General features: G+C 37.6%; 1 protein-coding gene across 4 annotated transcripts in view; it reads right to left on the bottom strand.

Annotated features, from left to right (window-relative positions):
- Nucleotides 1-15368, bottom strand: part of LOC126419774 (uncharacterized) — a 54944-nt gene that overhangs the window by 14897 nt on the left and 24679 nt on the right. For 2 of the 4 annotated variants that reach the window (XM_050086949.1, XM_050086948.1), the window contains 2 exons: nt 3105-3303; nt 923-996 (listed from right to left, as the gene is read on the bottom strand). In XM_050086949.1, coding sequence (XP_049942906.1) covers nt 923-996; nt 3105-3231 — 201 coding nt within the window. In that variant the 5' untranslated portion in view covers nt 3232-3303. Of the gene's footprint in view, nt 1-922; nt 997-3104; nt 3596-15368 lie in introns of those variants that run through there. The other 2 variants (XM_050086947.1, XR_007575999.1) reach the window with 2 other exon arrangements.

Genomic DNA, 15368 nt, shown 5'->3' with positions numbered 1-15368 from the left:
ACAGGGTTGTAGCCTCTCCCCAATGTTATTCAATCTGTATATTGAGCAAGCAGTAAAGGAAACAAAAGAAAAATTCGGGGAAGGTATTAAAATTCATGGAGAAGAAGTAAAAACTTTGAGGTTCGCCGATGACATTGTAATTCTGTCAGAGACAGCAAAGGACTTGGAAGAGCAGTTGAACAGAATGGACAGTGTCTTGAAAGGAGGATATAAGATGAACATCAACAAAAGCAAAATGAGGATAATGGAATGTAGTCAAATTAAATCGGGTGATGCTGAGGGAATTAGATTAGGAAATAAGACACTTAAAGTAGTAAAGGAGTTTTGCTATTTGGGGAGTAAAATAACTGATGATGGCCGAAGTAGAGAGGATATAAAATGTAGACTGGCAATGGCAAGGAAATCGTTTCTGAAGAAGAGAAATTTGTTAACGTCGAGTATAGATTTAAGTGTCAGGAAGTCGTTTCTGAAAGTATTTGTATGGACTATAGCCATGTATGGAAGTGAAACATGGACAATAACTAGTTTGGACAAGAAGAGAATAGAAGCTTTCGAGATGTGGTGCTACAGAAGAATGCTAAAGATAAGGTGGGTAGATCACGTAACTAATGAGGAGGTATTGAATAGGATTGGGGAGAAGAGAAGTTTGTGGCACAACTTGACTAGAAGAAGGGATCGGTTGGTAGGACATGTTTTGAGGCATGAAGGGATCACAAATTTAGCATTGGAGGGCAGTGTGGAGGGTAAAAATCGTAGAGGGAGACCAAGAAATGAATACGTTAAGCAGATTCAGAAGGATGTAGGTTGCAGTAGGTACTGGGAGATGAAGAAGCTTGCACATGATAGAGTAGCATGGAGAGCTGCATCAACTAGTCTCAGGACTGAAAACAACAACAACAACATGTCAGCATACAACACTCACATTCTCTGTTTTCCAGTAACACTTTAGCATCCATTTCCTTTGTTCAAACGATAACGCCATGTTCGCTGACAATCCTGAAACAGAAGAAATCATTGTTATGTTTTTCACCGCCTTCTTAATTATTACCCATAAAAATTGTATTTCTGTCTCCTTTAATTAACGATATTCTCTGTTTCAAAGAGCGTATACATTATTTTGGGACACCCTGTATATTGAGTGGTAGCTAAAAAGCTGGGACACCCTGTATATTGAGTGGTAGCTAAAAAGCTCAAAATACGTGGACAATCCTATAGAGGACAGCCTGTAATTAAAGTGTTGGTGCAGAGGATACCTTACTATGTCAAGAAAGATATATAATATTTTAGCAGATGACGGCAAACTGTTTATTGACATTTATCAAAGGTATTGATATACTGAACAAAGAATGAGGAGACTACGCACAAGGTGACAACTGCCAACCAGACAATAATGAAGAGAAAGGTATCCACACACATTTTAATGAAAAAGTAATACGAAGTATTGTGAAGTAAGGATGTGGAATAATAATAGGAGAAATAATCAAGGAAGTAACGAGGCATAGACAATTCATTCTAGTAATGTAAACAACATCATCAGAAACTAGGTTGACACTTAGTGTGGTGGCTGATGTGAAGGTGGCTGATGTGAAGGTATCTCCAGCAGCTGTCGCTCCCATCAGCCACCGTGCCGAGTGTCAAATTGTTGTGTGAACAGTAATGTAAGTACTAATATGCTGATTGACTGGAGAACACCTTGCAGTTTGTTGTTCACTTTACTGATCAGATGAACACGAGCTCAATGCAACTCACTTTGCTTGTGTTGCACAATAGACAGGGCATCACACAGTTGAGTACCATCAGCTTACAGTCATGTGATGCCTTTTGATACCACTGGAAAGTTGGCGTTGTTTTGTAAACTCACGTCACCAGTTTTGTAAAGGGCTCATCGATACTGCTGTGGAGGCCGAGTTGCCACCGTGTTACGGTAGGCCGGGTTTGAGAGTTTGTGGAATGGCTTCTGGTGCAGTACACCGCTAAGACAGTTTGTCCCTGGCATTATTACACAACTGCGCCCCAGGGTCAGGTGACAGGATAGGTGAATGAAGATTCAACAACACTCCAACAAATTAGCAACAAAGTCACACAAATGAATTAAAAAGGTTTACTTGTCTTTGTGACTTGTTGAATGATTAAGTCTGCAATACTGCATGTAATATAAGACAAAAGAGGCCCTCAATGGCTAAGTGCAAATGATTGAAGGTAAACTTCACAGTACATAGCAAATGAAATTTTTACAAGAACTGTCTGTTCACTTTTAAGAGTTCACTAAATGAAGTTCCCTGTCCAAGTCAGCTCTGGACGATGATCTATAAACAAGTGGGCGAGAGCTGCTCTTCTATCGTCCGAGCAGGCTTCTTTCCGTTGTCGTCTGGTCATTGGCGGACTGTAATCGGTCAGCAAGTGGCTGAGGCGAGGTCGATATCTTTACCCTCAGCGCCATGGAGGTAAGAATAAGGGGAGATGGCGCTACGAATCCCAGCCGTACTACGTTTTGAAGCCATGGGGGCGTGGCTCGCTGCCATGACACTCTGACCAAAACATTGTCAGTGTGCTATAGCGCTGCGTGTATTACAGTTGCTAATTGCACCATATACACATGTAACGTCATCAGATTGGTTGTTTCAAAGTTTTTGTTTGAAATAAAATCTCGTAAAGGTGAAATTCCACATTTCTTCTGATTAAAAATAGTTTTTAATGTAATATTACGAACAGCTAGCCTTCAATGTAAACGATACAATGTTGTTAATTCAGTAATAAACGTGTATCACAAACTGAATAATAGAAACTGAAAACTAAGTTAGCTATACCCTCCCTCCAAAGACCCATAAATACATCTTGTTTGTAATACATGCTGGGACATTTCAGTTACGTTACACTACTGGGAAACACTCTTCATTACCACCAACATTTACTGAAATGTGGTACATAGAATGGCAAATCTAAACAGTGTCCTGTTTAGGCCAGTTAATGTAGTGTTAGCTTTTAATTTGGTACATGATGAAGACAAAGTGAGTTACTCAACACTTCGATTATCGACGATACGTACGTATTATACTGAAACGTGAACTTGAAAACTAAGAATTTAATTCTTTGAATTAACATACCTTTTGCAAATGTTTTGGGTGTGTAGGGAAAACTGATGGTACAGCATTTTCTCGGAGCCTTACTGTTGAAACGGAAGTTCAGTCTATGTCCTCTTCTCGGAAATGCTGAGAACATATAGTGCTCCATTTAGACGCACACCAATTCTTCCTCCTCACGGCATTCTCCCACAGAGCTTTCCGACTTTCATTTTTAGGAAATCTACAGGAGAAAAACACGCTATAGTACAAGTACCGATGTAGCACACGTTCATTCACAATGAAGTTGTAAAATCACACTTAACGAGACAACTTACACATGAAATGTTATTCCCTTCGATTTCGCATCACAATCAGAAAGATTCGTACATCCGAACACCACACAAGTCACCATAATAGCGCAAAATCCTTCCAAAAGTGAGCGACAAGCCTATGCACACAAGCTTACAGCAGCAATGTTTTGGTCGGATTGAGATGGCTACCCTCGGCTTCACATAGCTTCACAGCTGTGACATCACGGCGTCTCCCTCTATTCTTACCTCCATGCTCAGCGCCGACGTGGCGCAGGTGGAACTCGTGCAAGTGGAGAGTCTCTATGGCACTGGCACCAGCTCGCATCTTTGCACCTGTGTCTTGTTCGGATGACACAGCGCGTTGATGTATGTCAAGTTTAGAGACAACGTATCTGTAAAGAACTCTTTGGCAGTTCTGATAGCACTTTATTAATCACTATCAGGCTCAGAAAAGATCGTCTTGTTTTGGTGTAATAGGTACAGTAATACTCAACAACATTAACCCAAGAACCTCATTGTGTAAGTACAAGCTGAGGGGGAAATGGAGGGAAGCTCCCTGTTCTTTAATTTTTGTACTCTTAGTGGAGCTTTCACATAGATTTTCTTGCTAGAGGAGATCGGTTGGCTTACATCAGTGCAATTTAATTTCACCTCTTCTACAGCTCTGTACAATGCGTGTGCAAGGCAAGTGATGTGTGCCACACTGGGATAGAGACTCTGAAGTCTGTAGGCTGCTACAGCCATGTATGAAGCACCATTTATTCGTCTCTATTCACACCAACTAGTGACAGTAGCTTCATTGAGTTGTCAAACGCAAAGGCGGTTGTCAAGCTGTTTATTCTGCTGAGAGCTTCACACCCTTAGGAGAAACATTTCTCCAGGTCCGTCAACTTTAAGGACACCAACAAAAGTATTTACAATTTAACCCCTATCCAAATTGGTGATTTCCGATAGACGCCCTAATCTCTTGGTCAACAACTTTAGTTCGTATTTTGTCGAGCATTTCCTCGTAGCACACAGATAAATAGTCGTTTCTCAGTGTAGCTTCATCTGGAACTGGATTTATTTTGTACTTCAAGAACTGTCTGAAGCGGGGATTCTTCAGCTTCTCCAATAGGACATTGCAAGACACCACCATCTTAAACAAGTTCTTGCACCTCTGAAGATGGACATGTCTACTCAAATAACAGCGTTCGTCTGCTGTCCTTTTCAGCACTTATCTTCGTGCAGCTACTGTGTTTGGAGGTGTTGCAGTGTTTTTACACGTTAAAGCCGTTTCCCCCATTAACCTTAACTTCATATAGTTTATAAAATAATATTTCCTTGTCATTGCTGAAGAATTTCTCCCCTGGTTTCATCGAAAAGGACTAAGTTTGTATTCAAACTGAATGGGGCGACTACTTGTGCTACGTTTATTACGCCAGAAGCCACCCTTGTTGGCTTCGAGAATGTTTTGTAGACTCTGTGCAACAATCTTTATATCAGTGAACGGACTACATAATGTGTTACACTGCTTGTCTACTATAAACCCGATAAATAAATCTTTGTAGTAATTGTGTTTAATTGTGACAACATTACATCAAACATTGTCATGTGAGTAAAATTTTCGTGTTTATATTCTTGTGTACTTAAAAATACGACAAACATTTGGATTTCTGGAAAAAAATTTGGTCGAAATATGATTCATTATGGAAAAAGTTGTCCGAAATTTGACCTATTACTAAAAAAGATATAAACATAATTTTTGCTACATTAAAGCTTTGTGGATGAATTGCTGTAAAATTCACCCTAAAGTTCAGGAAAAAGATTTGACACTAAGATCCATGCCAAACTAATAATAGAATAGTAGGCCCTCATTCAGAGAAGACAGTAATCCTCACATGGCTGAGACCTATTCTTGAGTAGTTGTTTAAAGAAGGAAAAGTAAAAGCTAAGGGAGAATATTGTAAACCAATAGTAGTGAGTGACATTTTTGGAAAGAAAGTTGATGTTCACCTATATTCTGTGCATAAAATATCATTAATCTTACACCATGGCTAGCGCTAATGAGGAAGAAATATTGTTGCCTCCTAGTACCAGTAATGGGAGTGTGTGTTACCGGAACCACCTGTAATAAAGGGAAGCAAATTAAAAAAGAAACATGACTACCAGTTACGATTAAAAAGTGGAATTTCCATCAAACATTGTTGCTGGTGCCATAGATATCCTGTTAGGATAAGATTGGTTACTTGATAATTATTATCGATTGGATTTCAACCAGAAAATATTTGTGTGGAAAATAGGTAAAAAGGTAGCTAGCATAGCTTTCCAAAGCAATCCATTGAAATCCAAGCAAGGCCCATCATCAGAGGAGCATATTCATTTAGTTGTGTTTACTGATATTATTGCAACAGATGAAAATAAACAACAAAAAGAAGGGAAGTATTAAATCAAGAGGAGTTGGCATTAAATCAATAGCAAGAGAATCACCTGTAGTGTCAGAAGAACGGAAATCTTAATTAGAAGGTATTCTGTTAAAACATAAAGATGTGGTCAAAGATAACTTGGGACTAATGAAGGAATACTTCTGTAAGTTAAAGTAAAATATGACACAGTTTTTTTCCTTTTGCAAGTCATATCCACTACCAATAAACCTTCGAATTGCAGTGAGAGATGAAATATGAAAGGAGATAGACAGCAACATAACTCAATGTATTTTTAGGGTCTGTTGTGGGTACTTAAGAGACTTGTGGTAGGTGTTCATTTAGTTTTAGATTCATGATCACTCCATAAACACAAAGAGACAGAAAGGGTTAGAACCCTGAGTACAGAAGAGATGTTATCTAACTTTGATGAAGCAGAATTTCATATTTCCATAGATTTCATGGAAGGATACTGGCAGGTAGCATTACATGACCACTCAAGGCCATACACAGCCTTCTTATTCGAAAGAAAATCTTTTCAGTTTAAAGTAAATGCCATGGAAGTATTACAATTCGCCTTGGGTTGTGAGCTGTACCAAGGAGAATGGAATCCAGGAGAGGGTGATCACAGAACAATAGCTTTCATTAGTTGAAGTCTTGGCAAGCATGATTGAATTACTCCATTACCGAATTGGACATTCCTGTGTCAGTTTTCATTCCTGCTCAATATTTATTAGGGAGGGAATTAGTGCAAGAATTAATAATGTATGTCAATGATTTATTAATAGTCTACAAGACTTGGGAAGACTGTTGACAATTATTGATATATATTTTGAGGTGACTGGAAGCAAAAGGGTTACTAATAAAAGTACTTTTGGTGACAAGAGTTGACTTTTTGGGACACAGTGTGGGAATAATGGGAATACAACCATGTCCAGAAAGAATGCAAGTTATAGAAGACTGTCCAGAGACTAGAAATATTAAGCATCTATGATCACTTTTAGATTTGGCTGGATTCTATAGGAGCTTTGTAAGAGGCTAGGCTGTGAAAGATGCTCATTTATCGAACTTATTGAAATAGAAAACTATCTGGAACTGTGATGAAAGTCCAAAAGAAGACTAGCAATATTAAGCAATCTACAGCAAAAGCATCATCCTAAAGTGAATCAGGTGTTCAAACTAGCCATTGATGTACAATAATTCAACTTGGGTTGTGAGCTGTACCAAGGAGAATCGAATCCAGTAGAGGGAGCTCACAGAAAAACAGCTTTCATTACCTGAAATATTGGCAAGCATGAGTTGAATTACTCAATTACCGAACACTTTGGAAGCAAGACAAGTCACTATTTTACACTGACTATGAACTTCACTACATAATAGATGAGAATAAATATTTTATGAGTATATAGCGTCCCCAGTGCTATATTACGAAAATACTTAAAAAACAGTATTTATAAAGAAGAGACATTTAAAAATTGAATGATATATTTTTATCATGTAGCCGTAAAACAATAATTCCTCTGTCGAGAAATGCAAACAAATGCAATGCAGAGAAATACAACAAACTGATCTAAAGAGACGACAAGATACGCTCTTTTGTTAATTTTTTTAGTAGTCTTCACTTCTTCTCTTGTCTTGATTGTGTATAGACGGACATCTTGCGAGTGCTGGCAAATGTAAGCATCTTTGTATGAGTTATATATATATTGATTTAATATTATTGTGCACTTTTAATTTGTAAGAGGTGATCCCGATTTCATGTCCGCCTTCCTTGAATTAACCTGCATTCAAGTAATTTACAGTTCAACAATCGCAGCGGCCGATGCAGCCAATGACGCCATTACGTGGCGATATTAACTTATGAAAAATTAGCGGAAGCGAAATACTCGCCCGCTATTAACATAATATTAATTTTTCTACACGGTCGCATGAAGTTGCAGAAATACGTAGGCTCTTTAAGATTCTTATTTTCAGTCCCATAGCCGAGAGCCAGAGCCAGGACTCTGACTACAATACAATGGTTAATGGAGGTAAGAAAAAATACTTTCGCACGTGTGTGGGTCGCAATTGTAATTAATAACTAAAGATCTTTTGCTTTAAAGTGAGCTGACTAGCAGAGGAAATTAATATGAAAAGTTTATTACATTGTTCAGCTTATATGCTCATGTTTTAAGATTCAGCGAGTCTAACATTCATTAACGTAACAAATAATTTGAGATTAATATTGCTAAAAAGGAGAACTTCAGGAAATCATTTAATCGTAAATCAAAATTAAATGAAATATCATTTTTATTAAGGCCCACCACGTAAGTCGGCAACAATAAAAAAATAATAATAACAATAATAACAAGACTAGGAGCTTTTACAGAACTTTTAAACAAAAAATAACCAAGTACAGCCCACCGACACTCCAATTACAAGATAAAAATGGTAATATTGCACACAACAACAGGGATAATTGCAAAATTTTGAGGGAATATTTCAGAAACCTTCTCAACTGTAAAGAACCAATTGAAAAAATGGATTTCAGCAACTCAACTTCAACAAGTCCTAACTCAGAACCACCCAACGTCGAGGAACTACAATCAATCATTTTGAATCTCAAAAACTACAAGGCTTCGGGAGAGAACCAAATTACAGCTGAACTGTGGAAAAATGTCAATAGAAATGCCATAGAATCTCTCCAAAACATATTTGAAGAAATATGGAAAACAGAAAGAATTCCGGATGAATGGAAGATGGCCCTCATTCACCCAATTCATAAGAGGGGATCCAGAACAGACCCCAACAATTACAGAGGGATTTCGCTCCTTGACGTAACATACAAAATACTGTCTAAAGTCCTTTTGAACAGAGCAGAACCCCAGCTAGATTGTCAACTTGGAGAATACCAGGCAGGCTTCAGGAAGGGAAGATCCTGCCCAGAACAAATTCTAAACCTCAAAAATCTTATGGCCTACCAAAAATCGAGAGCAAAAGCGTATGTCATCACATTCATTGACTTTCAAAAGGCGTACGACTCCATAGACAGGGAATCTCTAACCTCCATATTAAAAGAATTGAACCTAGACAATAGAACTACAAACCTAATTAGAGAAACCATCACCAACACATACTCCAAAATTAAATTTATGGGAGAACTCTCAGACCTATTTGAGATAAAAACTGGAGTACGACAAGGTGATGGACTCTCTCCATTGTTATTTAACTGTGCCCTAGAAAAAATAGTAAGAGAATGGAACAAGAAAATCAATAGTGGAATCCGACTAGGAACAAAAAACAAAGGCATCAAGGTTAATTGCCTAGCATTTGCAGATGATATGGCCCTACTAGCTGAAACATGGGAAGAAGCCAAAGAACAGATCCTCGAATTACAGAAACAAGCAGAGAAAATAGGCCTTAAAATTTCTTTTGAAAAAACCAAAATAATCACAAATATAAAAAAGCCAATGAAATATCTTAAAGTAAGAGACCAAAAGATCGAAATTGTTAAAGAATTCAAATATCTTGGTGAATGGATTAGCTGGAACGCCCTTGAGAAAAAAGCAATAGAATTAAGAAGAAACAAAGTTGAACTAGCCTTTCAGCTTACTAAAAATACTTATAATAAAAAGTCCCTCTCATGGAATTCAAAAATAAAACATTACAACACTGTCATTAAACCAGAAGCACTATATGCAGCCGAGACATTATCTATCACTAACCATGGCCCAATTGAAAGGCTAGAGATCAAAGAAAGAAAAATATTGAGAAAAATTTTAGGCCCCAAATTTCATAACGACAAACTAATTCATACCAAAAATGAAACACTCTACAAAACCACAGAAAAACTTTCAGATACAATGAGGAAAAGAAGAATTGAGTTTTATGGGCACATACTCTGAATGAACCCAAATAGACTTACAAAAAGAATGTTTGACTACTTCAGGAATAAAAAATCCAAACCAAATTGGTTATCCAAACAGAGAAAGACTTAAGAGAACTACACATCACAGAAAAAATGCTCACAGACAGGACCGCAAAAATGATAAGCAAAGACAGAAAAGAGTGATTCCAGCTCCAAAATAGAAAGAAAAGAACGATTGTCATCTCTGATGAGAAAAGAAAAGCAAGATCAGAAAGAATGAAGCAGTACTGGGCGAAAAGAAAGGCACAGAACACACAGAAGTGATTGATTCAACGTACCCCAAAGTTGGGTGAAACGAAGAAGAAGAAGAATAATAATAATAATATATTAAATTACGACGGCCGACGGACGCGAGACCAGAAAGAATGCAAGTTATAAAAGACTGTCCAGAGACTAGAAATATTAAGCATCTATGATCACTTTTAGATTTGGCTGGATTCTATAGGAGCTTTATAAGAGGCTAGTCTGTGAAAGATGCTCATTTATCGAACATATTGAAATAGAAAACTATCTGGAACTGTGATGAAAGTACAAAAGAAGACTTTAGCAATATTAAGCAACCTACAGCAAAAGCATCACCCTAAAGTGAATCAGGTGTTCAAACTAGCCATTGATGTATAATAATTCAACTTGGATTGTGAGCTGTACCAAGGAGAATCGAATCCAGGAGAGAGAGCTCACAGAAAAATAGCTTTCATTACCTGAAATATTGGCAAGCATGAGTTGAATTACTCAATTACCGAACAATTTGGAAGCAAGACAAGTCACTATTTCACACTGACTATGAACTTCACTACATAATAGATGAGAATAAATATTTTATGAGTAATATCTAGATAAGTATGCATGAGAAGATAGCATTTACTATTAAGGAATTACTCATTACTCACAGAAGTCACCATAATTTACCACAGCCCACATTTAAAAAGAACAAGAGATCAGAAGAGACATCAGAACTGAATAGATTCTTTCTTACATGCATAGCCATCACCACATAGAGAGATAAATGGCAAGAATATCCATATTACATTCTAAGTCCAAAAAGGCTACTCTGTAAAAGGAACAAAATATATTTTGTCAAGGACAACCTTGTTCTGTAAGTTCTAAGCTTTTCGATCTCTGATAGTGGCAGGAGCTGAAGTGGTGTAATAAATGAAGAAAATTTTAATATCGGTCTAGATGACTTTACTCAAAATAATGTTTCTTGCTCATGCTGAGTTGAACAAAGAGTAGTATATTTAAGAGACAGGCGTATATTTAAGAGACAGTAGTATATTTAAGAGGAAGCTCAGTAATAAGGTATGGGTTCAAAATACAATAGAATTAAGGTAACTAAAGTTATAAGAGGAAGACGAGAAAGTAGCGGTTTAATGGGAGTGATGTAATAATGAACAGGCCATGATACGCATATATACATGAATTATATTATGAATAGTGCAGGTGGGATAAAGGGAGTATTACTTAAGTTTAAATGGAGGAAAAATGGAGGCATATATATAGGGCCAATATAGCTATAAAATTTGAATGGTCTTTATGAAGGATTTTTCTGTAGGAGGAGGAGTATTTATGGGTTTCTGCAGAAGTAGGATACTATTAGCTTTGAGGATTACTCCAAAGTTGCAAAATACAGGAACGAACCTGAGTTTTGTGGTCTAATTCTTATACTCATTTCAGAAATGGATAACTAGGACAGAATTGTCTTAACTTTGTGTGCTGCTCTTAACACAGAAAGTAGGAAGTTAACGAGTTCACTACACTAGTTGTTCTCAACATTTATTACATTTCATTGTTTGGAATTGACAGATTAATATATAAACTCCGAAAAGCTCGAAGTGTCTATGGAAAACTATAATTTGCTGTCAGAACTGAATGGATACATCCAACGACTTGGGATGTTTGCATGTTTCACAACTATTCCTTAGAATTTTTTGTACTTTTCTCATGGTTAGCAATACCTTTGTTTGCTAGCTTTTTATGAGGGGAATTTTTACTTATTTTGGATGGTTAAATCACATGATTTAGTTTATACACATTTTTAGGGAATGTTAGCTTAACTTAGAATAAGTAGGTTAACTGCCTGCTTACCTTATCCTACTTGAAGGAAGTGTAGAGGAAATAAGAAATGAGGCTCCTAAGCCTATGTTTCCTCACAAGTTTAGTTGGTAATCCAGATGAAGATACAACTATGATCAATTCATAATAGGAATTAATAATTACTCCATGTCCAGTCAGCATGACTAGGCTACGAATACTCACTGTGTCTGAATAGACCATTGATAATTAAAACAGAGGTACAGCTGGTTTACCAGCCACCATTGTGGCTGGTCCACATACATAGAGAAATAGAGACAATGAAAAAATAATATATGGTCATAACATTTTAAGACTATAACTTACTTCAAGAATTCAAATTCCTATTGAAGAATGGTTACTTTGCACCAGTGTTTATCCGACCTCAAGCAAAGTATTTGAGATCAGATACATTGAAATGATAAATTTTTACTGAGTCTTTGTAAGTAATCCACAAGTAATCATTAAGTAAGGTTAGGGCTATGTCATGAGTAAAGATGTTTTGAAATAGAATTATATGAAATATTACTTAGTTCAAATACCATAAGTAAAGGGTTTTTATTTTACAAAGTTTTAACAATTTTCGTTTCTGAAGACAAATGTACAATCTGAACTAGCAGTATTATTTATTTCTCTATGTCCTGTGGTTGTGATGACATCATTTACATACACAAAAAGGTGACATACAGTATAACATACCACTTGGGTAAGGTAATGTGTTGCACAATGTCTACCAGGCCGACAAATGATGAGTATCATAGTGAGCATACCGGTTTTTTATAAGTTTGTTGTTCTAGAATAGCATGTTGTTTGGAAGTTTATGACTGTCTGTGCATGTACATGGGTAAGGATGGGCGCCACATGTCTGCACTGCCATCCGACCAGTAAGGCATGGTGTAGATTTGCTGTTTCCTGACCCACCAGATGATTTAAATTCTGTTCTAACAGAAGTATTTTCTGATGCACAATGTGATTTAGATGAACCAGACGATGATGAATTCCAATGTAATACAGAAAGTCTAGAGCCCAAATTGTTTACTGAGACCGAGCTTAACGATTTGGTTAGGGATCTGGGCTTAATGAAAGAAAAAGTTGAATTGCTTGGCTTTCGATTAAAAGAAAAGAACTTATTGGCAGTTGAAACCAGCATATACATGCACAGAAAGAGTGAGCAGCAATTTTCCAACTTTTTTCAACAAGAAGGTGATTTAGTGCACTGCTCAGACATTCCAGGTCTGATGAATGAGTTTGGTACTGAATACAACAAGGAAGACTGGAGGATGTTTATTGATTCATCCAAAACTAGTTTTAAGGCTGTTTTATTAGACAATTGTAACATGTATGCATCTATACCTGTTGGACATTCTGTACACATGAAAAAAAGCTATGAAAATCTAGAAATAATGTTAAATAAAATAGGCTATTCTGCTCATGGTTGGATGATATGTGGCGATCTAAAAGTAACATGCATGCTCCTTGGTCAGCTAGGTGGCTTTACCAAATTTCCATGTTTCTTGTGTGAATGGGACAGTAGGACTAGGGATGAACACTGGTACGGAAAGAACCCGTCTGTGAGGAAGTCTTTAAAACCTGGTGAGAAGAACATTCTACACAAAACCTAGTAGATCCAAATAATGTCCTCCTGCCACCTCTACATATAAAGTTAGGCATAATGAAATAGTTTGTAAAGGCTTTGCCTAAAGATGGACTACTTCTTTTTCTCGATCAGTCGATAATAGCTGACGTCGAGAGATTGTGAGTAAGATATTGGCCACGCCTTCTTTGCCACCCTCCTCCACTTTCGTCTCGCACGCCGCTGCTACGTAAGACCACCATGCAGCAGCGAATACTCGATCGCTGCTGCCCTTCGTTTTACAACTTATTGTTAAACCTAAATCGCACTACACTGACTTGTGTCCGCTTTGAGTTTCCTGTCGTTTCGCCTCAGACGAAACTCACACACAGGAGTGGGTATGATGACAGTTTTTCATACCGGAAATTATCAGATTTCTAAATTACCACGATTAGTCGTAATTTTTTCATCATACTTTGTGTTTCTTCACTCATGCCATAACCACGGCTATAATGATTCTGCAAACAAATATGCTGCATGAGTGTGGAAAACCACAGGATGGTTGTTATTTGTCATGATTAACATTTTTTTTAAAAACTTTCGAGAAATCGTGTTTTCACTAATAGAAGCAATAGATTTCTTTTATGTTGCCTCATTTGGTAAGAGGGTTTGAGTTGATTGGGGGTGAGGGGACCAAATAGCGAGATCATCGGTGGTCGCATCGGATTAGGGAAGGACGGGGAAGGTAGTCGGCCGTGCCCTTTCAAAGCTGTCACCCCGGCATTTGCCTGAAGCGATTTAGGGAGATCACAGAAACTTCAATCAGGAAGACCGAACGCGGGTTTAAACCGTCGTCCTCCCAAATGCGAGTACAGTGAGCTAACCAATGCGTCAGCTTGCCCAGTCGTATGGCAAGAGTATTGCGCAAAAGAAACAGGAAGGACAAAGTCCCGTAGGCTGCCGTCATTCCGTCGGTCACGTGGCGACGTGCTGACACGGGACTGGCTGCCTTGAAGTGGCGTGATACTCTCATAGCAGTACAGAGCAGGGTGTGGTCGCATCCACGTCATCTCAGCACACAGATCGTTGGAAAGAGTGATATTGTATTTCTCTAAATACAATTTTAATAACATTCTCGGATTAAAACATCAATTCAAAAATGCAAAATTAGCCTCTCAGACAGTGCAATCTTTATGGTTAAAGCCTAACACAACTGTGAAGCTAGTAGCGGTATCCATTCCCTTTGTTTCCAGCGTCTCAAGCATAGTAATAAGGAAAATATAATAATAATAATAATGCTACCAATAAAACGTGATGTAGTTGTTGATGTGGTCTTGAATCAAAAACTGGTTTGTGCAGCTCTCCACCTTACTGTATCCTGTGCAAGCCTCCTCATGTTGGCTAAATACAGCAACCTCTATTTGAATCTGCTTAACTGTATTCATCGCTTGGCCTCCCTCTACAATTTTTACTCAGCACACTTCCCTCTACTATCAAACTACCGCTACCTTCATGCCTTAGGACATGTAGTACCAAATGGTCCCTCCTTCTAGTCAAATTCTTCTATAAATTTCTTTTCTCCCCAATTAGATTCAGTACCACCTCATTAGATACTCGATCTACCTATCTAATGTTCAGCATTATTCTGTAGTACCACATTTGGAAAACTTCTATTCTCTTCTTATTTGAACTGCTTGTAATGCACATTTCATTTCTGTAGAAGGCTACACTCCACACAAATAGCTTCAGAGAACACTTCCTGACACTGAAATTTGTATTAGATGTTAACAAATTCTGCTTCTTGAGAAATGTGTTTCTAGCTACAACCAGTCTGCATTTTATATCCTCTCTCCTTCCGCCATCCTCAGTTACTTTGCTGTCAAAACAGCAAAAATCAACTAAAACTTTTACGTGCCTCATCAGTAAACCCATCACCCGATTCTTTAAAGATTCAAACTCATATGTATGAAACACTTTCAAATGTCTGATTAATATGAGAATGAGGTAAGGTGTTAAATATTCGACACTAACCATGTAAGGGAG

Source organism: Schistocerca serialis, chromosome 9 (assembly GCF_023864345.2).
Source record: "Schistocerca serialis cubense isolate TAMUIC-IGC-003099 chromosome 9, iqSchSeri2.2, whole genome shotgun sequence".
In the NCBI taxonomy this organism is placed as follows: domain Eukaryota; kingdom Metazoa; phylum Arthropoda; class Insecta; order Orthoptera; family Acrididae; genus Schistocerca; species Schistocerca serialis.
Note: the sequence above shows the minus strand (reverse complement) of the source record. Positions and strands in the feature narration are given on the sequence as shown.